Source organism: Engystomops pustulosus, chromosome 6, assembly GCF_040894005.1.
Source record: "Engystomops pustulosus chromosome 6, aEngPut4.maternal, whole genome shotgun sequence".
In the NCBI taxonomy this organism is placed as follows: Eukaryota; Metazoa; Chordata; class Amphibia; order Anura; family Leptodactylidae; genus Engystomops; species Engystomops pustulosus.
The window spans coordinates 45,108,337-45,136,157 of NC_092416.1; the positions used below are offsets into that span (position 1 = coordinate 45,108,337).

The window sequence follows — 27,821 nt, forward strand, 5'->3', positions numbered from 1 at the left end:
ATTCCAATACAAACTTTTGTCTTAAAGGCGTTGGTCACTTATACTATGGGACATCAAAGGAAGCTCTGAGCGTGGGTCAAGAGACCTGCAGCTTCTGCTGATAAACGTTAAACTTTAACAAAATACATTTAATATGAGTGAACCAATTAGGGTCTTATAGTTACCCTCCTAAAGTCTAGTATAAGTGACTCTGCAAAGAAGATCATTTAATGCAATGTAAATAAACATATTTTCTCAGTGGACGAACCTTATCACATGCTTCAGTCCTCAAATATGTGTATAAAATGACCACTAAATAGGAACACAGAAAGACACTCTTCTGTACCCTAAAGGTCTAAAACATGCAAGACATTGCTTCCCCAGGTGGTTGATAGAAAGTCCTGACATATCAACTAGATCTTTCAGAAGAAAAAAGTGTAGTATTTAAATTATACTTGCCATTGATTTGCAGAAGATGCAAACATTAGACTTAGTAGCCAGCTCACTATTCTTCTCTTAGTAAGCTTTAGTGAGCAGGTGTGGCTACATTTATTGACCTCCATGGTGAAAATCCTTGTGTCTTTATAGAGCCATTTAATCTGCACCTGGTCTGGTGAGGAGAATTTTAAAGAAGCCATTCTAAATTAACAACAAATGTCTGTAAATTGAATGCTAATTCGGAACAGGTGCGTTTTAGTGCAGATGCAAGATGCAAAACCAATTTAAATAAATCACTTAATAGAGACGCCTACTGTATAATATTTCGACAAATTACGTTAGAAGCAAACATAATTTAAAAAGAAAAGTATCAACATAAAAAGGATTAATACTGTGATCTAAAATTAGAAGATTCGAATGATCTATTAGAGGGGTGTCAAACACATTTTCACAGGGGGAGGGGGGCACATCAGCCTCATTGTTGTCTTAAAGGAGCCGAATGTCATTTCTTCACTGTATATATATCTACTCAAGCTATTTAGTAGTTACATTTATACAGAATTGCCATTACAATCAGCTATTTGGCGTCAACCACAAAGCTAAACCCAAGCAGTCACAGAGCCCCCCCCCCCCCAGCATCCACAGAGCCCCCTAGCAGCCACAGAGCCCCTTTAGAAGTCAGCATGCCCATCCAGCAGCCACAGTGACTTCCCAGCAGCCACGGTTCCCACGGGGCGCCACCAGCATCCTCACTGCCCCCTAGCAACCACAGTGCCCCTTCAGCTGCCAGTGCGCACCCAGTAGCCACAGTGCCCTCCAGCAACCACACTGCCCCCTAGCAACCACACTGCCCCCCCCAGCACCCAGAGACCCCCACTGCCTATCATCAGCCAGAGTAGCCCCAGTAGCCTCATTGCCTCTAAACAGCTAGAGCTCCCACAATGCCCTCAAGCAGCCAGACCCCCTATAAGTTAAAGCTCCCACACTGCTCCCCAGTAGCCTAAGTTCAACCATAAGCCAGACCCCCCACACTGCCTTCTAGTAGCCACAAGGTCCCCAGCAGCCAGAGTACTCATGCTGCCCCCAATAGCCACAGTACCCCCACACTACCTTCCCAGCGGCCACACATTTCTCCCCAGTAACCCTTGCCCCAATGTGGGGTGGGAATTACTCACCTCCAGGTAGCATCGCCAGCACCCGTAAAGCAGGAAGCACTGCTTTGTGGGAGCAAGGAAATGTGAATATCGGACCACGCCTCTATACTGAGCTCCTGACAAGCTCAGACACAAGAGCCGGATCAGATAACACTAGGCCCCTAGTTTGGCCTTGTGCAAAATATTAAGACATGGGCTCTACATTCAGGTTTTTGCATGCAATTTTTGAAGCGAAAAACTTTAAAGGGGTTATCCTACGATTGCAGCATATCACTTACTGTATCCACAGAATAGTCGTTTAGTGCTTGATAGGTATGATCTGACTTCTGGGAGCCCCAATAATCATGACAATGGGGCTATAGTGCCTCCTCCTAAAAATGGAGTGGGATCCAAGCATGTGTGCTGCAACTCATTCAAAATCTATGGGAATGTTAGAGATAGCTAAAGATTGTTCTTCCTCATCTTCAAGAGTTCCATAGACCATAAAAGATGTGCATTGGATCCCTGGAGTTGGACCTCTACCAACTAGGCAATTACTGTATATGCTGTACTATGAATAAATGATACGTTAAAATCATTCCCTGTGTTGACTAATATCATGTGGAAGCGTGATTTTTGTTCGCAACTGTACTGAATGTGTCATGCAATAGATTCAGAAAGCACCTGGCGGATTTTATTGACTTGCTATATTGTCTATCGGGGTTTTATCAAGGTTTCCATCATTTTGATTGTATGGATCATTGTATGCTATACTACTCTTCCATCTGACAGTGATGACACTTTCCCTCTTTTTCTAAATGAAGCAACAATCGGTCCAGTAATAAAATGAAAAAGGAGACAGCTATCATTGATTCTAATGAATGACCCCACAGCCATCTTCTTCCCTGCCTGACACGGTTGATACTACATTTAAATATGGTAACTATTCAATAAATAGTCATGAGGTAAGATGAACTCTTAGAGCAAATGGTAGAGAAAAGATGGATCCAGTCAATAATGGGTTGATAATCCTAATGTCAGTATATACACAAAGCAAACTGCAATAAGAAAAGAATTGGAAATGGCAGTCTTCTAGTTACTCTAATAACCGAGATTGCAGTGAATTTTCAAAGTCATTTAGCAGCCGAGAGAAGCTCACACTAAACGATGAAATTTTCTAATTATCTCAAAGACAGCAATGTCTTCAGCTCAAGGAATGTATCCATTTGCTCAGTAGTTGACCCGACTGGCGAAGAGATACTGCCAGAAAGCGTATGCAAATAAATGTCATACTCCTGCAATCATGAATGATGGTGCAAGTGCACATAATACCAAGGACAATGTGGCATGAACTAGAAAATGATTACTTTTATATCATTTTAATTCAACATACTGTGTAATATTCTTTAAAAGCATTTATACCAGCAGTTTACATAAGGCCAATCAGTAAGTGCCTTTTATAATTCACAGCATACCCTATAGCATTTAGGATAAAATAAAAAAGAAGGGGGCAGCATAGTGGCTAGCGTTACAGCCTTGCAGCACTGGGACCTGGGTTCAAGTCTCAGGGTCAACATCTGCAAAGGGTATGTATGTTCTCTCCATGTTTGCATGGGTTTCCTCCGGGTCCTCCGGTTTCCTCCCACACTCCAAAACATACTGGTAGGTTGATTAGATTGTGAGCCCCATTGGGGACAGGGACTGATTCGGCAAGCTCTGTGTAGCGCTGCGCAATCTGTGTGCGCTATATAAATAAAGATTTTTTTTTTAAATTAAAAGGGCAGAAGGCACACAAGCATGGTATGACCCACGTCAGAGAAATGAAGTACATCAGTTACTGATCATTTCATGTATGATTAAGGGGATGCAATAAATATTGTAATTATTGTACATGCAACATGTTTTGGCACCGAACAGATATTTTCTTAAACCCCAAAGTACAAAAACATTCAGACAATAGTAAAGAGATTACTAAAACTACATTCAGGTGGGACAATACAAAAAGAAGAATACATTTCCCACCTGAGTATAATTTTTCTTGGATGCTCTGACCTCTTCTTTTGTAGGAAAAGATTTTTAATACTTGGTCAGTTATTAATTTATATCTAGGCTCTGTTATGTTAGGCGATACCATTTTAAGGCTTACTGAGTATATTTGATGGTATAAGAGCTTTCGAGAATACTAGTTCTCTACGTCAAGCATGATGTTCTGCATGAAACAGAAAATTGACAGCATTTTATACATTTTATACTTTAAAACAAGTCCGTTACACAGTCCTAACCATTGAAAGAGGCATACGGCTGTCAATCACTGATAGGACCACCTCCTTGACTTCAAACAAAGAAAGAGCAGAGACCAAAATGAAAACATGCTATACTGAATCTTTCCTCATTAACACATTTTGATCCATTGTGATGGGCTGCCTAGACCTATTTGTAAAAGGAGTGTTATATTTGTGGTGTTGAGCCACTGTTATGCTTAGACTAGTTAAAGTGTGATCAATAATCCACCATCTATGGAGGGCATAACAGGCGTAGAAGACCTGAAATAATATATGATATCATTATTATCCCATTTATTCCAGCTCCACGTTAAGGGGGCGTTGAGAGATGCTGTGTAGTGATGGAGTCGGTTGGTGCGGAGAAGGAACTTTTACAATTGGTATAGAAATATACTCTTTTTGGCTGCCCCGTCAGATACATCAGAAGGCCTATGTCTCTTAATCTATCCAGTGGGGAATTTTATCATACGTACCAAAAGTCTATTGTGATGAGCATCATGAATCCTGACTGCATTTTAAAATTATATAGACTTGGTATGTGGGGATATTCTAGAAGTATGATTAGGAAATCACTAAGACAAACTCCAAAATTCTGCTACTATTAAAGTAGAAATGTGCACTTATTAGTTGCAGTTTAAAACAGCCAATGATTTGGAAAGATCAATTTAGTGTTTTGTAATTTTGTAACAGAAAACCTCAACAATTTGCTGAGAACGTATTATTTTCCCATAACAATGTTACTTTAAGCTGTGCAATGTGTGAATTGAAAAAAAAATGGGCCCTCTATATCCAAAACAGCACCAGTGTCTGTTATTATTCATTGTATATCACTATACGGTAAGGCTACATTCACACAAATGTATGCCTGCCTGGCCGTGGCCCAGCGGGCATACATTTGCCCCAATGGAGAGGAGGAGTGGTGACCCCTCCCCTCTCCATTGCGATGCATGGCACACAGCGCCATAACACAGGGAAAGATAGGATGTGTCCTATCTTTTCCCCGTGTACGGAGTGGTACAGTGCCACACGTGTGCTGCACCGTATCGCTCCGTGCACGCATTCCCGGCTTATTGGGGATATATGTGCAGCCGCAAGCTTGTGGCCGTATATACGTCCCCCTACGGTCATGTGAATGCAGCTTAAGTGCAAAGTTTATATAATTGAGCTATGTTACCACTTGGCACCAGAAACAACAAAAAAAAAACTGTTTTCTGCTAGTATTTTGTTGCATTATGTCTTACTTCACAATAAACTATACAATATATCTCTGCTCCTGTTTTTAAAAAATGTTATATATGGTTTGTCAGCAACTGCTAAAACAATAACAGTCCAGACTGCAAATTATAACCAACCCCCCAAAAAACAGTATCAAAATGTCTCCCTGGGGAGCATCTCGGAACAAAAGTCATTTGGAATCGGAGACAGTCACTAGGGAGCGTCTACAAACAGGAGCGCTGAGTACAGCCTATCAACACACTGAAAATAGCATTACAGAAGGATAACATGCTGCTCTGTTGGGATGTATCATTTGGAATAGGTTCATCTCAAGGATAATTGGCAGAATATGTCAATCCCTGGTGAACCAGGACCTTCTTCTCATAGAATAGAAGTCATTGTTAAGTCATGTAAGAGTTGGGGTTTAATAATATCCAAAAAAATTCCAAATGCAGTGAAAATGGTGAAAAAACGCATTTGCACCGTTTTCTTGTGGGCTTGGATTTTACAGCTTTCACTGTGCTCTCCAAATGACATGTCTACTTTATCCTTTGGGTCAGTGCGATCACAGGATACCAAATTTGTATAGGCTTTATAATGTCCATACTTTTACAAAAATGAAAACCTCCTGTACAATTTTTTTATTTATTTTGCCATCTTTTTTGGCGCTAATTAACTTACAGAGCTGAGGGTAGTGAAATTTTTTGCGACTTTTGATAATGTTTTCAATGCTACCATTTTTAGGACTGTAAAACCTTTTGATCACTTTTTATAGAATTTTTTCTGTTTTTCAAAATACCAAAAAAAGTGCCATTTTTACTTTGGGCACTATTTTCAGTTACGTGGTTAAACGCAGTAAAAAAAACGTTATTATATTTTGATAGATCCGGAATTTTCGGACATGGTGATACATAATGTGTTTATGATTTGTACTGTTTATTTTTATGACTTCTTGGGAAAGGGGGTGATTTGAATATGTTTTTTTTAAATTATAATTTTTATTTTTACTTTTTTTATTTTTACTATTTTTCAGACCCCCTAGGGTACTTTAACCCTAGGTCAGTGATGGCTAACCTATGGCACTGGTGCCAGAGGTGGCACTCAGAGCCTTTCTGTGGGCACTCAGGCCATCACCAGAGATGACTCCAGGTATCTTCCTGCAGTCCCAGACAGCCCAGGACTTGCTGTGCAAAGAGGTATTTTAAAGTGACAGCTCTACCTGGGACTATTTTCTGCTATATTGGTGTCCTCAGGTGCTGGTATCAATGAAAACTGTGACAGAGAAGGGAATATAAATCACTAATTACATTTTTGTGTTGGCACTTTGTGATAAATAAGCGGGTCTTTGTCGTACTTTGGGCACTCGGCCTATAAAAGGTTTGCCATCACTGCCCTAGGTTGTCTGATCAATCCTACCATATACTCCCATACTACAGTATGGTAGTATATGGGAATTTTCCTCCTCATCCAATACAATGTGCAATTATCATTACAATGTGCAATTACCACATTGTAATGAATGGGTTAAGACGAGACTGCCTCGAGTCTTCGGAAGGCCCGAGGCTGTCATAGCAATGGATCGCCGATCCCTGATGACGTCACTGGGAATGATGATCTTCGGCAAGATGTCAGCGCCCCTGCGGCAGATTTACCGGCGGCGATCAACGGGATAACACCCATGATCGGTGCCAGCACAGATGTGTGAGGGTGTTACCGGTAAGTCTTTGTTGCAATATGCAGCAACGACTTTCCGGTTATGGAGAGGTCTCAGCCCGTCTAGCAAGTCTAGCAAGTGCCTGGTATAGACCAGCAGGCGATTAAGGTCTATACACACAGTCACCATGAATAAGATGCTTGTTTGGGAACTAGTCATAGATAGAACTGGTAGATACCATTTAGCTCTCCTCAGAAGAGATTTCATTCACGTTGAAGACAAAAAAGAAACAGTTCTGTGGTCTGTGAAATGATAAGGAGAAGCCTAATTTTAATGGTATTGCTTTTTGCCCAGTTAGCAGACCCCTTAATAAGTAACGTTACCACTACAGGGAATAATTGATTTTAATTTAATTTTAAAAAGAAGAGTGAAAAAGAAATGGATCTTTAAATCAATAGAGCCGTCCAATTTCATTAATTTAATTCATTGCCCAAATCTATGTTTAGTCTTAAATACAATTACATACCAGCTCTCAATCATCCAACCATATGTTGCAAACATCCCACAAACCTTTTAATGGAATTGCATTAGCATATAGGATTTAATTAGCAAATGCGTGCATTCCATTATCATAACAAGTCACATGTGCTGGCATTTTGGAAGGTGGTGCACATTTGAAAGCAATCACTTCAGTGACCATTGTGCCAAGAACTGTAGAGAAATAATGCTTGTAAACCCCCTAAAAAAATTTCAATTACATTTAAATACCCCAGTAGAGTAAAGGAAGATATGGAGGTGGAACCCGGATATGGACATATAAGTCTATAATATAGTGAAATACGTCGAGCAAAAAATCCCACTTGTAAATGTGCCACTAGCCTCTTCAATGATAAAATTTTGGTTTATTTATAATGGTCCCTTTTCATAATACAGCCTGAATGTATAATGATAAAGACTTAGCTGGATCCTTTGTTTTGGTGGTCCCAAGAGCCTGCCACTTATCTGCCTATTATTTTGTTAGCTTCTATTCCATTGTTTTAAATAGAATGGCACCCTCTATTGCCCCCTTCCCATTTCCATGCTTGTACATTACTGAGATATTTATATAGATAAGAAAAATAATGACATTGTACAACATACCTATTTGTTTGCCTGTCTGTTCTAATTGGCTATATGATGATGACACATTTCCATTGTGTGCCCTCAACAACAATATCGGGTTCAGAATTTGGTATCTATTATATATGAACCACAATATGATATAAAGAGGAAAGAAAAATTAAGCACTCACCATCCTGTAATGTGGGTTGAGGGGTCTCAAAAATGCTGCCAGGTTTATCTGTAAAACAACAATACAGATATATAATATTAGATGTTACACAACACAATTTATAAAAGTCTACTAAATAAAATATACATATTCTGCCTTTGTTTTCAATTTACACATTCCCAGTCAATATGGGCTTTTTCGACGTTTCTATGAGGGTATAGCTAGCTGGTACCTCCAGAGCACATACCTCAGTTGTTTAGTGCCATGGGGGGGGCAGTACTAAGATTTCAGTCTTAGTACTTAGTATTCAGTATCTTGGCCAGGGTAGGAACAGTAAATGCATGGCTAAGACTTTACGACTCTGTTTGTCTCTGTTATTGTTTACTTACTGTTTCCCAAACATTCATAGTAAAAAGGCACCTGGCATGAATACCATATATTCCGGCGTATAAGACGACTTTTGAAGACAGAAAAATCTTCTGTCTTTTCTGGGGTCGTCTTATACGCCGGTAATCCCGACCGCCCGCCGTGTATTCACGGCGGCGGTCGGGTCGCGCTGCATGGAGAGGACTCACGGGCTGAGCCCTCTCCATAGCCGGTAAGTCTTTGCTGCATATTGCAGCAAAGGCTTACCGGTAACACTCGCGATCAGTGCTAGCACCGATCGCGGGTGTTTTCACAGCGATGGCTGCCGGCAAAGCTGCCAGCAGCCTCAAAAAGATAGCGGCGCATGGGCGCATACTCACCCTCCGTTGGCCCCGATGTCTGCGCGGATCATCTTCAGTCTTCCGCGCCGTCTTCTTTCTTCTGCCGGGCGCCGCCATGTTTTTCCTCGGGGCGGCGCCTAGTATGACGTCAGCAGTGGCGCGTCATACTAGGCGCCTGCCGGGGAAGATCAATGGCGGCGCCCAGCAGAAGAAAGAAGACGGCGCGGAACACTGAAGACGAGCCGCGCGGACATCGGGGGAGCAGCGCAGCACAACGGGGCCACCGGAGGGTGAGTATATAAGTTTTTTTTTTTTTTTAATGCTGGGCTGTGCTGTATACTACTGGGGGCTGTGCTGTATACTACTGGGGGCTGTGCGTAAACTACTGGGGGCAGTGCTGTATACTACTGGGGGCTGTGCTGTATACTACTGGGGGCTGTGCTGTATACTACTGGGGGCTGTGCTGTATACTACTGGGGGCAGGCTGTATACTACTGGGGGCTGTGCTGTAATGGTAATGTTGTTGTTGTATGCCTTATGTTTATGAGCGACAGTTTTCCTGCTATATACCTGCATGTCATAAGAATTTAAATTAAAAAAAAGGACCATGTTAAATTCAAATCTGTTTTTTTTTAATTTTTACCGGTGTTTTGTATGCGTTGGAAAAGGGGTAGTCTTATACGGCGAATATATCTTAAACTCTATATTTTAAACAGGAAAGTAGGGGGGTCGTCTTATACACCAGGTCGTCTTATACGCCGGAATATACGGTATGTGTAAGCCTACCTGTTGTATGCTAGATATATAATTAATCAAGCAACGAGCTACTACGAACAGTACACTGTAGCAGCAACATTGCCATCTAAAATAACCGGAAAAAAAAAAAAATCTAAATTCTTGACATTTGTTTTAAACTCAGCTTTAGTAGTAGGTGTCTACAGTCTTACTGGTCAGTCAGTAATAATGGGGCGCATATACTAAGGGCCATGCGTCAGTTTTCTTTTGGACTTTGCATGTTCTTTCTAGTGCAAACTGCTTGCACAGGTATTTAAGAAGTTCCCTAGGCTGCACTAGTTTTCATGTGACACAAAATTCTGCACTAAAGGAGGCTTTCCCGGAAATCAGACCGTACGCCACATTTAACATGCAAAATCCGACTCTCTGTAGGAGCAGTGCAGGGGACACTAGAATCATGCAGAAGGTGCACCAGAAATCCTGAATCTGGCGCCCTCTGCACACTACACAGACAAACTGCATACAGCGCAGTTTGCACTGTTCTTAGTAAAAGTGCCCCGATATCTCTATGTGTGAAATCTAAATTGGTGTGCAGTCAAACCAGCAAAACAGCCTTATACAATGGTGTTGATTAGCAAAATAATTATAATAATAAGAATGAACTGTGGTGCAGAATTATCAGCACATAAAATATCATTGTCTTGAGTCACATTACCACAAGGCACTGTTGATCGGTGGACCAAAACAAACATTTGCGGTTAGTAAAAAAAAGTGCTCAACAAAGCAAGAAGATATTTACCAGCTTCACTATTCCATATTTCATTAGAACCTTTGAAAATGCTACGTGAGGTATGTACTACCTACTGTGCAAAAAAATGGAAATGTTAAACCAGTGCTGGTTTAATCAGTGTTACTTGGACTTATCCTATGTAAAGCAGCGGAATTCAAAAAGCAACACATTTGCATATTCCAAATATTCTGCAATTGTTAATAGCTGTAAAGAGATATGGAAAATCTTCTATCAGGGAGAGCTAAGCGAGTGAAAGGAGGAGGGGGAGGGGGGGGGGACTAGGCATTATGCCAATGCACAGTCACTTTTATATTATGATCTAGTGATTATTGAAGGCAGGAGGAAAATAAATATTTCTGGCAGATATTAATCAGCTATTTAAGAAGTTATTTTCCAGCCAGGAGGGGAGATAATGGTGATATAATTTTTAATTGTGTTTCATTTCCAAGCTGCAAACATGGATTCACTTTTGTAAAGTCTAGTTTAGAAATAAAACGTTCACAACCAAGTCTCAAAGGAACACAGTGTATCCCGACATCTCTTGTTGTGTATCTATAGAAAATAGAGCTACAATTTCCATTATGTGATGCTTATATTTCGTTCAGAATTTCATACGCAGAAATGAGAGGTAATGACAGATGCATTATTAATGCACTTATTTCCCAGCAGCATGATGGGAGACTCTTCGACAGTAGTTAATACTGTTTTGTCTTGTGACATGTCAACCCAACGCAACTCTTGGAAGTCCCTAGTTGAATAGTGATGTGTTTAAACTGTATATTACACAGCAAACAACATTATGGGTGAGAAATAAAACAAAAATAGGTTTGGATATTCTACTAGTGCACGTGTGCTGACCTTGGTGGAGAAATTATAGCATCACAAGAAACATGAACTATGTTACTTATAAAAAGTACTGAAAAAATAAAGACTAAGATTACATAGGTTATCCTACACCAACAATTTAGGATTATTCTTAGGACAGGTCATTTAGTGGCAATCAGTAGCGGTCTAACAAAAAGGCTCAACACCAAACCTGAAGTAGATAGGTCCAACTATGCTATTGCAGATCAACTACCATTCAAATTCATAGGAGATGAGCCTACAGAGTCTCCAATACTGACTTATCTTATGACCCCAGACAACCCCTTTTCCTCAATTTCAGATCCACAATTTCCCATATGCATAACATATATAAAAATATATATGTATAAAATATATATGTATTTAACTATAGTGATGGTTAAACGTGCATTCCAAGGTCTATAGAACCAATGAAGATAGTTGAGCATTGTATTTAGCTGTAAAGCCTAGATAAAGCTTATGTGTGGCCATCACTATATTCAAGCAAGAAACCCTGATCCTGTTTCCATACATCTGCAATGTGTTCTTCACACATATTGTTCTTCACATACTATTGTGAAGAATACCGTTCATCACGAGTGTCTTTGGCTAAGTTAACAGATGCAGTTAGCAGACATCTGTAATCTATTCTACACTGTGTTCTTCACTGTGTTCTTCACTTAAATGATCCTGTGTTCACTGTTTTCATTGTATTCTTCACTGTTCTTCACTGTGTTTCATTAAGTAAATGCTCGATCTCGAGCAGGTGAGATACTCGTCCGGACAACGAGCCATTTCGAGTACGCTAATACTCGAACGAGCATCAAGCTCGGACGAGTATACTCGCTCATCTCTAATAATAACATTTTATGTAAGGAATATGAAATATGCAAAGTAGGGTATTATTTATACAGGATAACCATATATAGTATACTATATATAAGATTATACAGATACTTAAAGTGATGAGTTGTAGATTATCCACACTTCATCAATATCAGATAGGTGGGGAACATGGAAAACCTCATTGATTAGTTGGTTCTATCTGCCTCCAGCCACAGTAACAATGGAGCCAGAATAGCAGCTCAGTTCTCTGTATAGCTAAGCTTCAAATAACCTAAGCTGGGTTGCAGTAACCCATCCTGGTCACAGTGAAAGGTGCTGTACTATCACTCAAGGCAAAATCCACAGACTTATGGGGGTGCAGACCCATAGGGAAATTGATTAATTATCCTATTGGGGCTATAACTATACATAAATATGTATACATATACTGTAAAACCTCCTTAAACAACATGTACACTAAAAAGAGTTTGCCAAGTTTGGCAGAATAATTCTCCTGTTCCTTTTTAGGGAATTCTGAGTTAATAGAGAGGATCTCATTTATGATTACCAGAATGGGGAAACAAACACACTAATGCATTAACTGGAAAGATGTCTGACTCAATGCAGTTGCTGGGCTTTACAAAATATGTTTCTCAGATCTGGGGGGAGGAGAGGGTATAAAAACAATAAGAAGCCCAGACAACTCATTTAAAGGACATCTACCTCGGGGATAAAAGATTGTAAACCAAGCACACTTACATACTGCTGTCCTGCCCCCTCTGGCAGGATCATCTCTTCTTTTAGCTTCTTATCCTTGTTTTTACAAAAATGGCTTCAAAAATTATGCAAATGATCCTGAGGCGATCCTGGCTACATAGCTGTTAACTGAGCCTGGAGTCCACCAGCCTTATTTGCACAATTTTAAAGCCTTTTCATGTAAACGCAAGGGCATTAGAAGCTAAAAGTAGAGTGGATCCTGCCAGTAATGCGCACCAGTATGTAAGCGTACTTGGTTTACAATCTTTCCTCCTGGTGGTAGATTTCCTTAATTGACAAATGTGTAATGCTCAGTTTTCAAGGAAGAGGAAGTGTAGAGAAATGGAACATTGGCTGCTAAGTGCTGGAGGTCCTAGCAGGTTAACACCTTCTGGTCCACGTTAATCTTACCTAATTTGTAGAAGACTGATAAACAGCACCAAATAACTATCCAATGACAATGATGACAGTAACGGGTAGTTATCGTTTAATAATTAGGAGATAAATACCTGTTACAGCAGTCATTATGTAATTCACGCTCCCGCTGTCACATTTAAAAAGATAATGCTGTGTTACATAAATGTACATTGTGGATCGTCAATAGCTGAACAAAATTAAAAGTAAAGTAATGTACACAGTAGATTTTATACTAAATTATTATGATCAATGTCAATGGTAATCAAATAATAGTACCGAAAAACTCATCAATATTCCAATTCTCTCAGAAACATACTATAGGCACCCTATTATAAAGTGCCCTAATATCACTTTTCAAGAATTTGAGGTAAAATTGCTCCAATGGAGACCCACTTCTATTTGCCACAGAATACACCACAATAAGCTCCTTGCTCTAATGGACTGCTGGCCTGAAAATAAAATAATGGACACCTACTGCTATTAAATGAACATATGCTCTGTGTTTCCCACAGAGATTACAGATAAGCCAAGAGGTTCCCAAAAGCACAACCACTTACAATTTGTTTGATGTTGGGGAACCTAAAATAGGAAAAGGAGTTTCCCAAATTATACACTATCATTAAAGTGTTACCTGCATAGAACCGTGCTGGCATATTGTTGAGATATTAACTAAACAAACCTCTTTCTAAAATGCCAATTCTTTGAATAAACCTCCCCTTTTCATGTGACAGATTTTTAGTTTTATCATATATTATATATATTGATGCTACTTTTTAATACACATTGTTGGCAAACCAGTTGTCCAACTAAACTGGCACATCTAGACTGCTCCAGACATGTGGTCAGCCAAACCAACCCCAGCTATACCCTTGCTGCATGTACTGCTACATTGCAACCTTTCAATAGCTATATATATTTAGATTATTTTTAGAAGGAATTCTTTATGAATAATTCAAGACCATATTGTGACTTGAAAATCAGAGAAAAAAATCTAATCGCAAGAATATGGGCTGTTGTTCCTAATAAATGCCACTACTATCTGGATGTCAGATCCCTTGGCTCCAATAAGGTAATACTGAAACTGTCCAGTAGAGGTCCTTTGTCACAAAAAGTAAAGAAATCCAAGTATATTGTACACATTATTGAATCAGTGAACCCCAGTATTGTGTTAGCTGAAGGTAAACCAGATTATGTCATCTTTTTGTGCATTTTCATATATTGTGACAATTAACAGTCAAATGCTAGACTTATCTAAGTAATTTTATATTAATTTAAGCATAATGAGCAATTTAGTACTATAAATAAGTACCTTAACCTTATGTTTTATATAGCATATTTTAATTGGTTATCTAGGTTAACTGTCACAGATTTTAGTCCCATCATATATTAGGTATCCTATTTCAGAAACCTTTCCTAGAAGAGGTTTCACTTAATCTGTATACATAACTTAAAGTTTAAACAAAAGCAGAAGAATATTTAATGGAATCGTAGACATAGATTTACCCTAAATTATGTGCCGGAAGCATAGATGCTCCTGGGAATTAAGAATTCTGAGCCACACAGTATAATATAGTAAAATAATAGCCACAGCCTTTGTAGAAACTCATTCACACAAATATGATTCCTGAAAAGGTTACATCAGCAGAGAACAAGCTAACGAGTATTCAATTAATGGAATGCCTTTAAGATCTCGTGGTACACCGGGCAAAAGAAACTAGGTCAGTAAACCGAGGATATAAGCACCTCCCATGAAAAGCTCGAATCATGTCACTCGGGAAGGAAAAAACACGATGGGTTTAATGAGTAGGATTCATATGTCTCCACACACACACACAATCCAGGAGAAGCAGGCAATGAATAAGCAATGATTTATCTAACCCTGGAGCATTGGTCACATGCACTCCCATATAAACCATTACTGCACAATGCTTGACAGCTCACACAATGCTTGATGGGGGTTTGGTACTGGCCACACCTACAGTTATTGAGGAAGAGAAGAACTGCAAATCCAAGTGTTGAAGTAGCGAGTAGGATGAGGCAAATGTTACATGGGATCATGAAGTAGCGGACAACCAGAGAGACTTTGTGTTGGTAGATTCGGTCCCGCTCAGAAGCTGGCGCAGGGTAGTGGCAGCCAGTCATGGCAAAGTCTATTTGGGGTCTATTTATGGTCTCCACAAAGCTTTTTCCCAATCCAGGTTTACATCCTCCTTATAACAGTCATATATGATTCAGATATATCATGCATCTTTAACAACCCCAAGTTATAATTTTCCAGTTAGGACACCATGGTAGACTCAGGCTGTTGTCAGCAAGAGTAAGGCCACATGTGGTCAAGAAAAACAATGATTTCCTTCTGGCAATCCTCAAGTCCCAAACATACGTGGTTCTTAAACACCTTGAAATTTGTGAGGTTCAAGAATCCCATTACAGAAATGCAAGAAATAAATAGGATATATCCAATAGTATCTATAGATCAGATGCAGATCCAGGTAGCAAACACAACTGCACAAAAACCCTGCTGTGTTTGTATAGATCCTGACTGAACATTTAAGGAACAGAAATAATAGTTTGAAGTTCTCTTGAAAAATCCTTGCATTTTAGATATGGATGCTGACTCCAGCTGTAAGCAGAAAAAAAATCCATGAGACGCTAAGAAATTGCTGTGGTACCTTCAATCCCAGCTGAGATAGAGAAAATCCCACCTAGTGCTGGAACATGTCAGCGTAATCAAAATTAAGCCTTAAACTTCATGTAATCCAAAAGCCATGATCTTACGAAAAGTCCCTTTCTTTTTATAGTGTGAAAGTTCCTTGTCAACACTTCTCGTTTCTTCTCTCTAACTGACTCCCAGGCAGTCCATTTTATCAGTAATACATAAGTGCCATCCTTCTTCCGATGAAATACACTGCTACTTTATTTTCACTCCCCCTTTCGCCTCCTCTCTCAGCACAGGCAGACGAGCCCACCCCCTCCGTTAGTGTCACCCCCTCTTCTTTTAACACCAGCACACAGTTTCGTCACTGCGTTCTTTAGTGGTCTTCTCAGGCAGCTTAACAACCACCTCTCAATATCTACCATCAGGCGATGAAAAAAAAAGAATAGGAAAAGAGTTTAGGCTCCCGTGGTTCATCAAATGCTGGTCCTTGCAAAAGACGCTCACCCATTCATCAGCTAGGCAGGCACAGAAAATTAAGAGAGAAAGAGACGAGGGGCAATGCCTTGTGGGGGGAGGGCTGCCAGATAACTAGAGTCTCATCCGAAAAATGTATGATATAGAGAGAAGCAACGCCTGCAGCTAAATGTAGGACTGTATCGTATCATGCAAATACAGGCAAGTTTCTCTATAGGTAAATATGGTCTCACCTGCAGTGCCTCTCCAGGGCTATGCATATAGCCTCCTCTGTACAGTGATTCCATACATATGACCCTCTTCTGTATCCACTTGCTCTGCTTTCATTATACTCCCAGGTGTAAGGTTTATCTAGGACTTGGAAAATTGATTCTGTTTCTCCGAATCCAAGAAGGCTGAGACAGGATGCTTAGATTTTCATGTTGGTAGCAAAGTGCTCTGATAGGAAGGTGGAGATTCCTGACAGGTCCACTACTCCCACCGACAGTAAGATTGTTTGGGGACTGGGGATTCCGGCTGGTGTTAGACTTTACCCGGTGCAGTTCTGAAAGCTTGCTCTCTCTACTAAGCTGGAAAATTGTGGAAGACTGAAGCAAAGACAGAGCTGGATACACTACAGTACTAGACAAAGAGTAAAAGGCTTCAGGGAATTCTCTTCACAGCCTCCTCAGGGTCCCTGCATGTGCATACAAAAGCAAAAATAGGGGAGGGGGATGAGCTGCTCTGTGACAGGGGCGGAGGGCTTCACCAATGCTTTCCCTAACACAACATGCTTCAGTATATTCCATGCAAATTGAGCAGAATGACATGTGCAAACTACACACACTCCACAAACTCCAGTAAGAGAAGCACACAAACTAAAATTACAAAATTTTGAGTCTCCACATACTTTGAGTAGTATACACATTATAGATTAAATAATTGTATTTTGATTTTGATTATTCACTTCCATTATTTACACACCATTTAACCCTTTTACTCAGCATTCTCAGTTTTTCTAAAAAATTACCATCAATTTATACCTTAATGACCAAAAAAGAAAAGAGATCACATTTTAGCAGTTCTTTATTTTAAAACTTCCATAGATGTACATCTAAAAAGCATTAAAGCGTACCCTTTAAAAAATTTTGATATTGTATATGCCTGTGTTCTTTGCACCTCCATTCCCATCTTAATAATAGGTAAATATCAATTATAGTATAAAAGTATATTACTTCTAGCAGGACAATATTAAGCTCTTACTTTACATGTAACAGCACATTTTCATGCTTTGACACTTTGTAAGTCTTTGGGCTTAATGTTGTCCACAGTTCCTACAATTTAATGGATGTAAGCATGACATTCGCTTAATGTGTGGAAACACAATTTCGAGCACTGTCAAACAGAAATTTCCAATTTCTTAAGATCAAAATGGGATTTCAGTGCATCATAAATAATCATAAAATGCTAATAAATATTTTGTGATTAAGAAGGCATTATCAGGGAGATTTGGTAAAACTAGTGCAAATAAAAATTGGAATAGATCCCCACAAAAGTCAGTCAGATTTTTGCTAAAATCTGGTTATTTGGTGTAGGAAACTGCTCTACTTTAGTGTGGCAGTTTTGATACATCTTATCCATTATAAGATGATCCTACTAAAGATTGTTTAAACATATGTGGTGGGTTTGGCTGAACCTGTATGAGTTCACAATGAAGATAAAGGAGCTGACACATCTGAAATCTATTTATGTATCAAAAAAATGTCACATTTCTAACTACCTGACTCTTTGTGTAACTGGCTGTCCGCAACTTAATAACACCCGACCAACAGACGACCCCTAGTTACAGACGGACCTCTCTGCCCACTGTGACCTCAGATGAAGCTCTCTGGATGCTTTAAATTAGTCCCAGGCTGAAATAATTATCTGTAAGGTGTCTGTAATAAAGCCTCACTGATAATCCTTATTCCTATAATAGCACAAAATTTTGAAATTCCAATTATCACAGAGAGAAAAAATTTTTTTTGTTCGGAGTTACAATTATAAAATATACCAGTTCCGCTTTACATACAAATAAAACTTAAGAACAAACCTAAAGAACCTATCTTGTATGTAACCCAGGTGACTGCTTCTATATGGTTGACCAGTCCCAATAAAATAATTGGGTTCAGACAATATTTAGCTAATGTGTATGGCCACCCTAAATTGCATGAATTGTGTGCAGTCTACTCATTGCATGTTGTATACGTAGCATATCCATGTATTGATCTCACTAAATGAAGACAGGGGATGAGCTGTCCAAACCTCAGTCTGACATTTTAAAGCATAATTACCTTGAAAGCAGTAAATGGTCAATTCTGACATCAGTCTTTACTAATTTGTTCGATGTTTTGGACCAAAATGATATGACCCATTGTTGGAATTTGAAATTGATCCTTTTAATCAACTAAAACCTTTTAATTTTACTGAAGGAAATCTAAACAACCACCCCCCAAAAATGTCTTCTTGTGCAAATGTGAAATTTAATGAGGAAGCCTACAGGTCTATTGTTTTCATAACAAGGGGTCTGCATTTGCCAATGGGGACCTGGAAAATAAAGGCTACAGTGTGCGGTCAATTAAATGGCACAGGTAAGTGTATATTCACCTTATCTCCTTTCGTTATATTCATACTAGACATGCAAGCTCTTTATTTGATACAGAAAAGGGCAATCCACCTCATACTGGTGAATTGAATAGGAGGGGGAACCACAATGGAGCTCATTACCCGCTATCTGTGTGAATGACTGCTGCAACATTCAGTACCAGCCACCATGTCATTATCAGCTGAGCCGGGAGACCTAAGTGTAGTACATACTTTTCAATCACCAACAGGGTTCATTCTAGAAGTGGGGGTGGTTACTACATTGTGAAAGGACACCATATAACTCCTGCTCTTATTCAGATTCTGCACTTCCATGTATTCTTGATATTATGGTAAGAGGATAGATTGCAACAATGAATCTACAGGAAATCTCATTTAAATCTCTAAATTACTAAAAAGCTGTCAAGTTTTCAATTTCATTCCTGGAAGGGGGGGCATGCCGTATATTTAATATATTAAAAAAAACATACTTCTTCATTGAAGGGACTTGTCAATCCTGTACTCAGGGGAAAGAAATCTCTAAGTACTTTTACAAATGAGAATGAGAGTATTGATAAAAATAGCTGAACCAAAATGTACATAGTTTTAGCTTTTAGGACACATACATTGACATATATGGCTAGTTCATTCAAGATTAAATCTATACCCAATTGCATGTAAGCACCATATTAGTACATGCCCGGCCTGATTGGTGTTGGTAAAGTTCGGGGCTTCCACTTATCCATAGTATAAACAGTAAATGTTTTATACGCTATAAATATCCTTTGTCTGTGTTAAATTAACATAGCTTGAGCAATCAACATTCTGCAGGGTATTGCACCTAAGTAGAGTAGAGAACACAGTGGGGGTCATTTACTAATACCCCGAATCGCGTTTTTTCCGTCCGGTTACCCGTATTTTTCCGATTTTCCGGGTTTTTTTACCCGGATTTTCCCTGAATTGCCCCAGAATGTTGGCGCCCGCGATTGGATTGTAACACATCGGCGCGGGCATGGACGCGATGGAAAACCCGACGGATTCGGAAAAACCGACGTAGTTTAAAAAAAAGTATCGCTTGACACGCACTTACCTGCACCCAGGGTAGCTTGGTGAACTTCAGTGAACTCCGACGGAATTCAGTGCAGCAGCGAAACCTAGTGGACATCGGGCGCACTACCTTAGTGAATCGCTGGAAGACCCTAATCCTCCACAGAGAAGGCGCCGCTGGACCGCAAATGGACCGGATAAGTAAATCTGCCCCAGTAAATATAATAAGGCGGCAATAACCAATAGTTTATAGATATATCCAATAAGATACTAATTAATGTTAACTATAAAAGAAATCTAGTCAATATCCCTGATTTTTGCAAGAAACTCATAGAGGGAAGTTGTCATGGCTTGTACATGGCATGTAGTTATATTTCCCTCCCCCTTATACCCCCTCCATGACAAGTAGATGTTGAGCGGCATGTAGAGCGCCGTGTTGGGATGGGGATACCCAGCTCTAGAGCATTAGCCAATAGCATCTGCCAGGAGCAATCCTACACCAGGCAGGGCCTGGTATAGGCACATGTATGGGCACATAGTCATATGTCTGTTATACTAAGAGGCTTAGTATATTTTTCACAATGTGCATAAAGAGTTGCTGCACAGTGTGCCAGCTCCTGATAAATTCCCCCTACAGGACCTTTAGTATCAATAGGATTACTGATGCCTCCAAAAGAAAAACTACCAAAAAAATTAACTAACTCTGACATTTGGCCCTGTATTCTAAGAGTGTTCTATTTACAGATGGGGATGTTTCTGTGCTGTTTACTTGCCCTCTATGAATATACATGTACACCTATGTGTTGGTTTTATACAACGTGTGCATACATTGAATTGCCAGTTTTCCAGTGCACACTAATATGAGGATATACCCTCTGTGCCTTCAGTCCTGGACATGCAGCTGTTGCTGTGCTAAGTCTCACAAAGAGTTAAGACTACTTTGATTTTAACAGCAGCTTTCAAGTGCGGAACAAATCTCACAGACTCCAGTCACATAGGAGCTGCTGATCAGCTGTCACACTGTAATAACTTGTGCCAGAATTGATAGATAAGGGAAAGGAAGTGTGAGTGAAATTTTGGTGCCTGTGAAATGCGAGTGTTGATAACTAAAGTTCTTTATCTTACCACGGGGCATGGAGCACGTGAGCATTGGCATATATATCACTTCCAGCTCCCTGTATTATGACAATATCATACTTACCTCCAGCAGTATCTACACATAGTGGGCAATATGAAGCCTAGTTCCAATTCATTGTATAAGTTATGCCTATGCTTAGTTCTATGTTTCCATGATGGGTATTGCCAAGCCTCTTCTGGCTACACATAGCTTTGCAAATCGATCCCTGTCACTATGGGGCTCACAATCTAATCAGTATGGTTTGGAGTGCGGGAGGAAACCCACGCAAACACAGAGAGGACATACAAACTCTTTGCAGATGTTGACCTGGGTGGGACTTAAACCCAGGACCCCAGCGCTGCAAGGCTGTAGTGCTAACCACTCAGCCACTGTGACAGCTTCCTATACATGTCAAGTGTCATGCCATCATCCAAGAACATATGTATACACACAAAGAACTGGAATAGCTAGTATCCTTTGGCTCATGTCATGATTTCTCTATCTACATTTTAGGCAAAGACATTCCTCTATCATGTTCTAGGGGCATACTATACTGTGGATGAAGAAATGACAACCTCCAGATACTCAGTGGTTATACTTGGTGATACTTGGCGGTCTGTTACCCCCCTACTCTACTCCCCCCTACTCTACTGTAGAAAATTCTATATACCTTTGTCTTCATGCATTTTCTCTATTGAATGCACTTTTTGGGTCTTGGGTTGATCTTTCTATATGTATACCTGTATTATATATTCCTCAGTGTGTGGCAGCATTTTGTAGGTGAGAAGCTAATTGGGGATTTTCTACCATGTTTATATGCTTTGTGTATTTGATGCTAGGCTTAAAATTGTGTCTTTCGGTGGATTTTTCTTTATGTCACCTTTCTGTATTTGGGTTTAGTATGTTCTCATTTTGATGTGTCTAGTGGTGCTGCATTAGACTCTTTTCGATGAGCAGTGTCAGCTCCGCTTTTCTTGGTTCTTTAGTTCTTACACTGAACTAATTGACCTATTGTCTACTTCTGAAATTGTAATACATTAGGATCTATTATTGTATAATGACAATGCAAGGTTGATTAGTAAAGTAATCTAAGCTAATACAACAAGGCTTGTACTATAGAAATCTGCAAGTCTGATTTAAAAAAAATAAATAAATAAAGATGTATGGTAAAATAAAAGCATTACAATGATAAAATATCTTGGGAAGCTCCTTTAACTACAACAAATGTGCAGTCAATGACGGAAATTACTTTATTTTCAGAATGAACATTATAATAATGTGAGTGCCCCTTAGTGGCCCTGTTGTGTTTTGCAACATTGTATCTGATGAAAAAGAAAGGCAATTTAACATCTGGATTTGGGAATGCTCAACCACTTGAGTGACAATTATGGGGACCTTTGCATCTCTATATACAGTATACTCAACTATATTTACTATTGCACAGCTGAGTGAAGTTTATGGAATAGCTGCAAGTGGCATTGTGACCTATGTAGACTTGTTGGCATATGTAAGACATACCGCGTATAAAATTAGTCTCTATTTTCTCTTACCTGGGAAAATCCAATATTCAGTATAACCACTAATGTAATGTAATCACAAATTGAGATTTGATTATTCTCGATGTATTAGAAAACAAATGTAATATAACCCAAAAATAACATAATATTTAATCCCCAGAATTTTTGGCTAATAGATCCAGGCTAGCTCGTAGATCCTGGACCTGGTACAATGACATAATGTTCTACATAACGTGCTACTTTAAATCTGCTGTATAAACACTAAACAAATTTAGCCATCGTACAAATGGGCATGATGTATTATTGTGACCACTTACGAGGTTTCATTATATTACAAGCTGTGGACCTGCTATGGTCAAACAACTACATTGGCCATAATCCTTTTATCCACATAATTAGCTCGGACTTGCACTGAGCTTTCTAGGAATAAAATGAATTATCTATAGCTAAGAGTTCTCTGTCATACGCCATGGCTCCCTAAAGATATTACTCGCTGTGCTCCAGGTCCTGGATGCAGCTAAAATCTATCATGTATGCATCATAGCATTTTATCTGCACCAGCTGAGCCCCCCATAAAAGTTCAAATGGCAAAGCCCCATCCAATCTTTATTACTAAGACTGGCCATATTGTCTATGTCTATTACACAGATAGCGTGTCCCTACCCACAGATCCATTGTGGATGTAACTTTAATATATCTGACCACAATAACATCTTTTTCTGAATGCCCTGCACAAATCTTCCATTTTGTCAGCGAGAAGAATCTTAAGAACATCCTAGTCGGAGCAATTTAATTAGTTTTAAAACAAGGGGAAGTAATTTAATTTACATTCACAGATTGCTTCCCAAGAGGGAAAAGGGGGACATTTAAATTGTAAAGTGAGACCTTCTCGTAATGTTGCCAGAGCTCCAGGGGCCAGTAATGTATTGCTCTGCTACGTAACGCCTAAGATAAAAATGAAATCGCTCATTGCTACAGTCCACATTATCTAGCAGGGCACTGCTCCTTCCATAAAGAAGGTGTTTGTGCTTAAGTAAAGATTAGTAAAGATTAAAATGGTATAAAGATTACAGAGGAATTTTCACAAAATGAGTTGGAAAAAAAATTAAAATAAAAATCCACTCCAGGTTTTGGTGCAAGCAACCAATCTCCTACACAAACTATTGATTAGTTTTAAAAAAGCAGTTTGCTGAGAACCCTGGGGAGAAGACTAAGAAATACTCAATTAGGAAACAAGCTTTTTTGTGCAATGTAGTGGGTGAGCTTATGTGCTTTGCTTTGTGCAGCTTGTAAGAGGGGAAAAACACATGTAACAGCTTCTAACGCGGCGGGAGGGGACTTGTGACATACAGTAGCCATAGACCGAGGTGAAAGGAACATGGTTTAAAAATAGAATGGGGGTTTGTGTCTTGGCCTGAGGGGAGTAGTTGTAACGCTCACAATTAATTTTCAACAGTGACAAGTGTTGCTTGGTGTAGATACACTCATCTCTCTTCATATGGTGCTATCACACTGCAAGATGGAAATTTGTGAGAATATCATAGTATAAGTAAGAAAATATTGGTGATAAGAGGGTTTTTAACAGGCGTTATTTTTTGTCTTCTGCTTATGTGGATTTAAGGACATTTAACAACATTTTAAGAATGGAATTGGAAAAGGCTCACCACTGGTATATACAACATTGTTCCAGACATTATTGCCAAATCCCAGGTATGGTCTTGGCAGGTTCTTCAAAACACCTGCTCCCACCACATGACCTGGAGGGGCTGTTAGAGTCTACAGAGCCAAAAATAAACCTCTCCACTTTGCTTGTTCCAGATAATGAAAGCCATTATTGTGCTTCGCCCAGGCTATAGCACATTGATTTGGGAGAAATAGTGTTAAGTGTTGGTTGGGGGTTGGTTATGGAAATAATAACCCTTTTTCTGTAACTATGGAGATGCCCCAGGCCAACTCTTGAAAAAATAATGAAGTCAACATTGCTACGTAATTGACAAGTCATGAAAAACAAATAGTACTTTAATATTCATCCCAAAGACCAAAGTTGTCATTCATGGGTTGGGAACATCCTGCCACCATTGAACCCTATAGTGTTGAGTGTCTGGGAATGGCTCAAGTAGATTATAGAAAAAAATATTCAGAAGACAAAAGTCTGAATTATTAATGAATCAGTAAAAGCAATCAAATATTTGGATTTATTCAAGGATTGTATGGAGAAGAATATTTTTACTATGGAGGTCAGTTGTGAAAATCAAAGGAATTTAGACAGCAAATGTCCAGGGAAGTAACATAAAAATGGTTATTATGTATTTATTCATATCCCTACACCTGCAGTTTACATTGTCACTTATAATGATTTTCTCAAAGTTTACCACACAATAACTTTAAGGATGCTCAACAGATAGTTTAGGAAATCATTTTCTCTTAAATAGCAATGTACTAATAATATCACTATTCTATCAATAGAATCTGCCTATTTATACATGGCCCTGATCGGTTTCTACATATAGTAATTAGTTCTGATTGGTATTTGGTATTCTGCTATGTGTCTACCATATTATATCTACATTAAGGTCACAATGGGGCCCCTATACTAAGGGTCCAAACGCCGCACTTTTGTCGGGTTTCCCGAATATTTATCTTGTGCCCTGAATTGCCCCAGGTTTTTGGCGCACGTGATCGGATTGTGGTGCAACGGCGCCGGCTTGCATGCGACAGAAATCGGGGGGTGTGGCCGTCGGACAACCCGATGGATTCGGACAAACCGCAGAATTTAAAAAAGGAAATGTGTCGCAAGATCAAGTACTCACATGCACCAGGAAGCAGCAGGTGAACTCCGATGGACCTCGGCGCAGCAGCGACACATGCAGGAACTCGGATGGACGATATTAGTGAATCGCACCGGACCCGAATCCTCGTCGGACAACGCACCATGGGAAGTAAATCTGCCCCAATGCGTCACACCTTAGCAGCTGAAAAAGACCTGGGGGTATTGTTGGATGGTAAACTTCATTTTAGTGAACAGAGCTATGCTGCAGCTGCTAATCAGACAAATAAAATTATGGGATGTATCAAGAGAGGAATAGATTTTTATGATAAGGACATAATTGTGCCCTTATACAAATCACTGGTCAGACCACATATTGAGTATTGTGTAAAGTTTTGGGCACCAGTGTATAAAAAGGACATAGTAGAACTAGAACGGTTGCAGAGGAGAGCAACCAAGATTATTAAGGGAATGTGGGGGGGGGGGACTAGAATACAATGCCAGATTACTAAACTTGAGGTTATTAAACGGCTGAGGGGAGACCTCATTACAGTGTAAAAATATCTGAATGGGCAATTCAAGGATCTCTCCGAAGATCTTTCTATACCTAGGTCTACAGCCAGGACAAGGGGGCACCCTCTATGCTTGTAGGAGCAGGGGGTATACCATCTCCAAACACAGGGGCACCCTCTACGCCTAAAGGATAGGCAGGTCTACCATCACCATTGACAGAGGGCATCTTCTATGCCAAGAGGAGAGATGCTTCTACCTTTGCCATTGACAGGGATCCTGTAAGAGCAGTGAGACTATGGAACTGTTTGCTGCAAGAGGCTGTTATGGCGGATGCTTTGTACATGTTCAAGAAGGGCTTGGACTAACAACAATTTGTTAATTTATGTTAATCCAGGGATTTTTCTGACTGCCATATTGGGGTGGAGGACACATATTTCCCTAATTTGGGCTGATTGGCATCAGACTTGTAAGCTTGTTTTTGCCTTCTTCTGGATCAATACTCTATGACTTACAGGTTGAGCTTTATAGACTCTAACTTTTTCGACCTAATCTTCTATAAAACTATAAAACTGATGGAAAATTTGGTACAATCATTGTTCTTTAATGTCTTTATAGTCCATCACCTATTCTGTATTGCCTGTAAAAAAGAATGTAAAAAAAAATCTACATAATTGATGTTACAATGGCAGCAAAATTACTGAATATTCACAACTGAAAGTTACATATGACCAATTTATGTTATGAATGTTAACATAAAATTTTACCCAATGTGTGGATTTAGCAGCGGATTTCCACAGATTTTTTTCTGAAGAAGTTGGATTCCATGTGGATGTAGCCCACAGCATTTTTATTGAAAGTCACTAATAATTATATGCCACTTATAATCGCCATTCTTTGTTACATTATTAGCAACACTCATTCACCTAGTATAACTGAGAATACAGTGAAAAAATACTGCCACAGGGCTGTGAACTAGCAAAATACTGTAACTATCTGTATAACACAAGAGGTGATATTTAAAGGTACAGTTTTTAGAAATGTACCGTATATACTTGTGTATAAGCCGAGTTTTTCAGCAGAAAAAAAAAAATTAACTTAATACTCACGCTCCGGCGATACTCACTCACCCCCGATGCTCAGCACGGTTCCCGGTGGGTTCTCTTCTCTCTTCTCTAGCCGGCATAGTCGCGTCCATGCGATCTCCCGGCCGGCGCACACTATGATGCGGCTGTGTCGCCCCTGATGACGTCATCACCGGCGACACCGCCGCATCTTAATGTGTGTCCACCAGCAGATCACATGGCTAGAGAAGAAAGAAAAGAGAAGAGAACCCGCCGGGAACCGTGACGAGCATCGGAGGTGAGTGAGTATCGCCTAAGCGTGAGTATTAAGTTTTTTATGCGCTTGGCATACAGGGGACTGGCTGGCTGTAGACAATATAGGGCTTGCTGTATACTCAGAAAAAGGATGCCAGCTCACCTCCTCGTAAATGCCTTTTGTGTCAGATCCAGGCACGGGCCACCCTTCTGTGTGTAGCAATCCAAAATATATTCACGGTCCAGCCGGATACTTGACATCAAATCGTTTTATTTGGTTACATCATAACCTCTCCATGAAACATACTTTCAACGCGTTTCAAGCGGTGCAACCACCCTTACTCATGACAAATATATGCTGTATACTACAGGGAGCTGGCTGGCTGTATACTACAGGGGGCTGGCTGTATACTACAGGGGGTTGGCTGGCTGTATACTACAGGGGGCTGGCTGCATACTACAGGGGGCTGGCTGTATACTACAGGGGCAGGCTGTATACTACATGGGGCTGTCTGTATACTACATGGAGCTGGCTGTATACTACAGGGAGCTGGCTGGCTGTATACTACAGGGGGCTGGCTGAATACTACAGGGGGCTGGCTGTATACTACAGGGGGCAGGCTGTATACTACATGGGGCTGTCTGTATACTACATGGAGCTGGCTGTATACTACAGGGAGCTGGCTGGCTAAATACTACATGGGGCTGGCTGTATACTACATGGGTCTGGCTGTATACTACAGGGGGCTGGCTGTATACTATAGGA

At 39.9% G+C, this 27,821-nt stretch overlaps 1 protein-coding gene across 17 annotated transcripts in view; it reads right to left on the bottom strand.

Annotated features, from left to right (window-relative positions):
• Positions 1-27,821, bottom strand: part of AGRN (agrin) — a 334,557-nt gene that overhangs the window by 192,817 nt on the left and 113,919 nt on the right. For 14 of the 17 annotated variants that reach the window (XM_072155891.1, XM_072155888.1, XM_072155904.1 and 11 more), the window contains one exon: positions 7,993-8,040. In XM_072155891.1, coding sequence (XP_072011992.1) covers positions 7,993-8,040 — 48 coding nt within the window. Of the gene's footprint in view, positions 1-7,992; positions 8,041-15,023; positions 16,803-27,821 lie in introns of those variants that run through there. The other 3 variants (XM_072155901.1, XM_072155900.1, XM_072155906.1) reach the window with 2 other exon arrangements.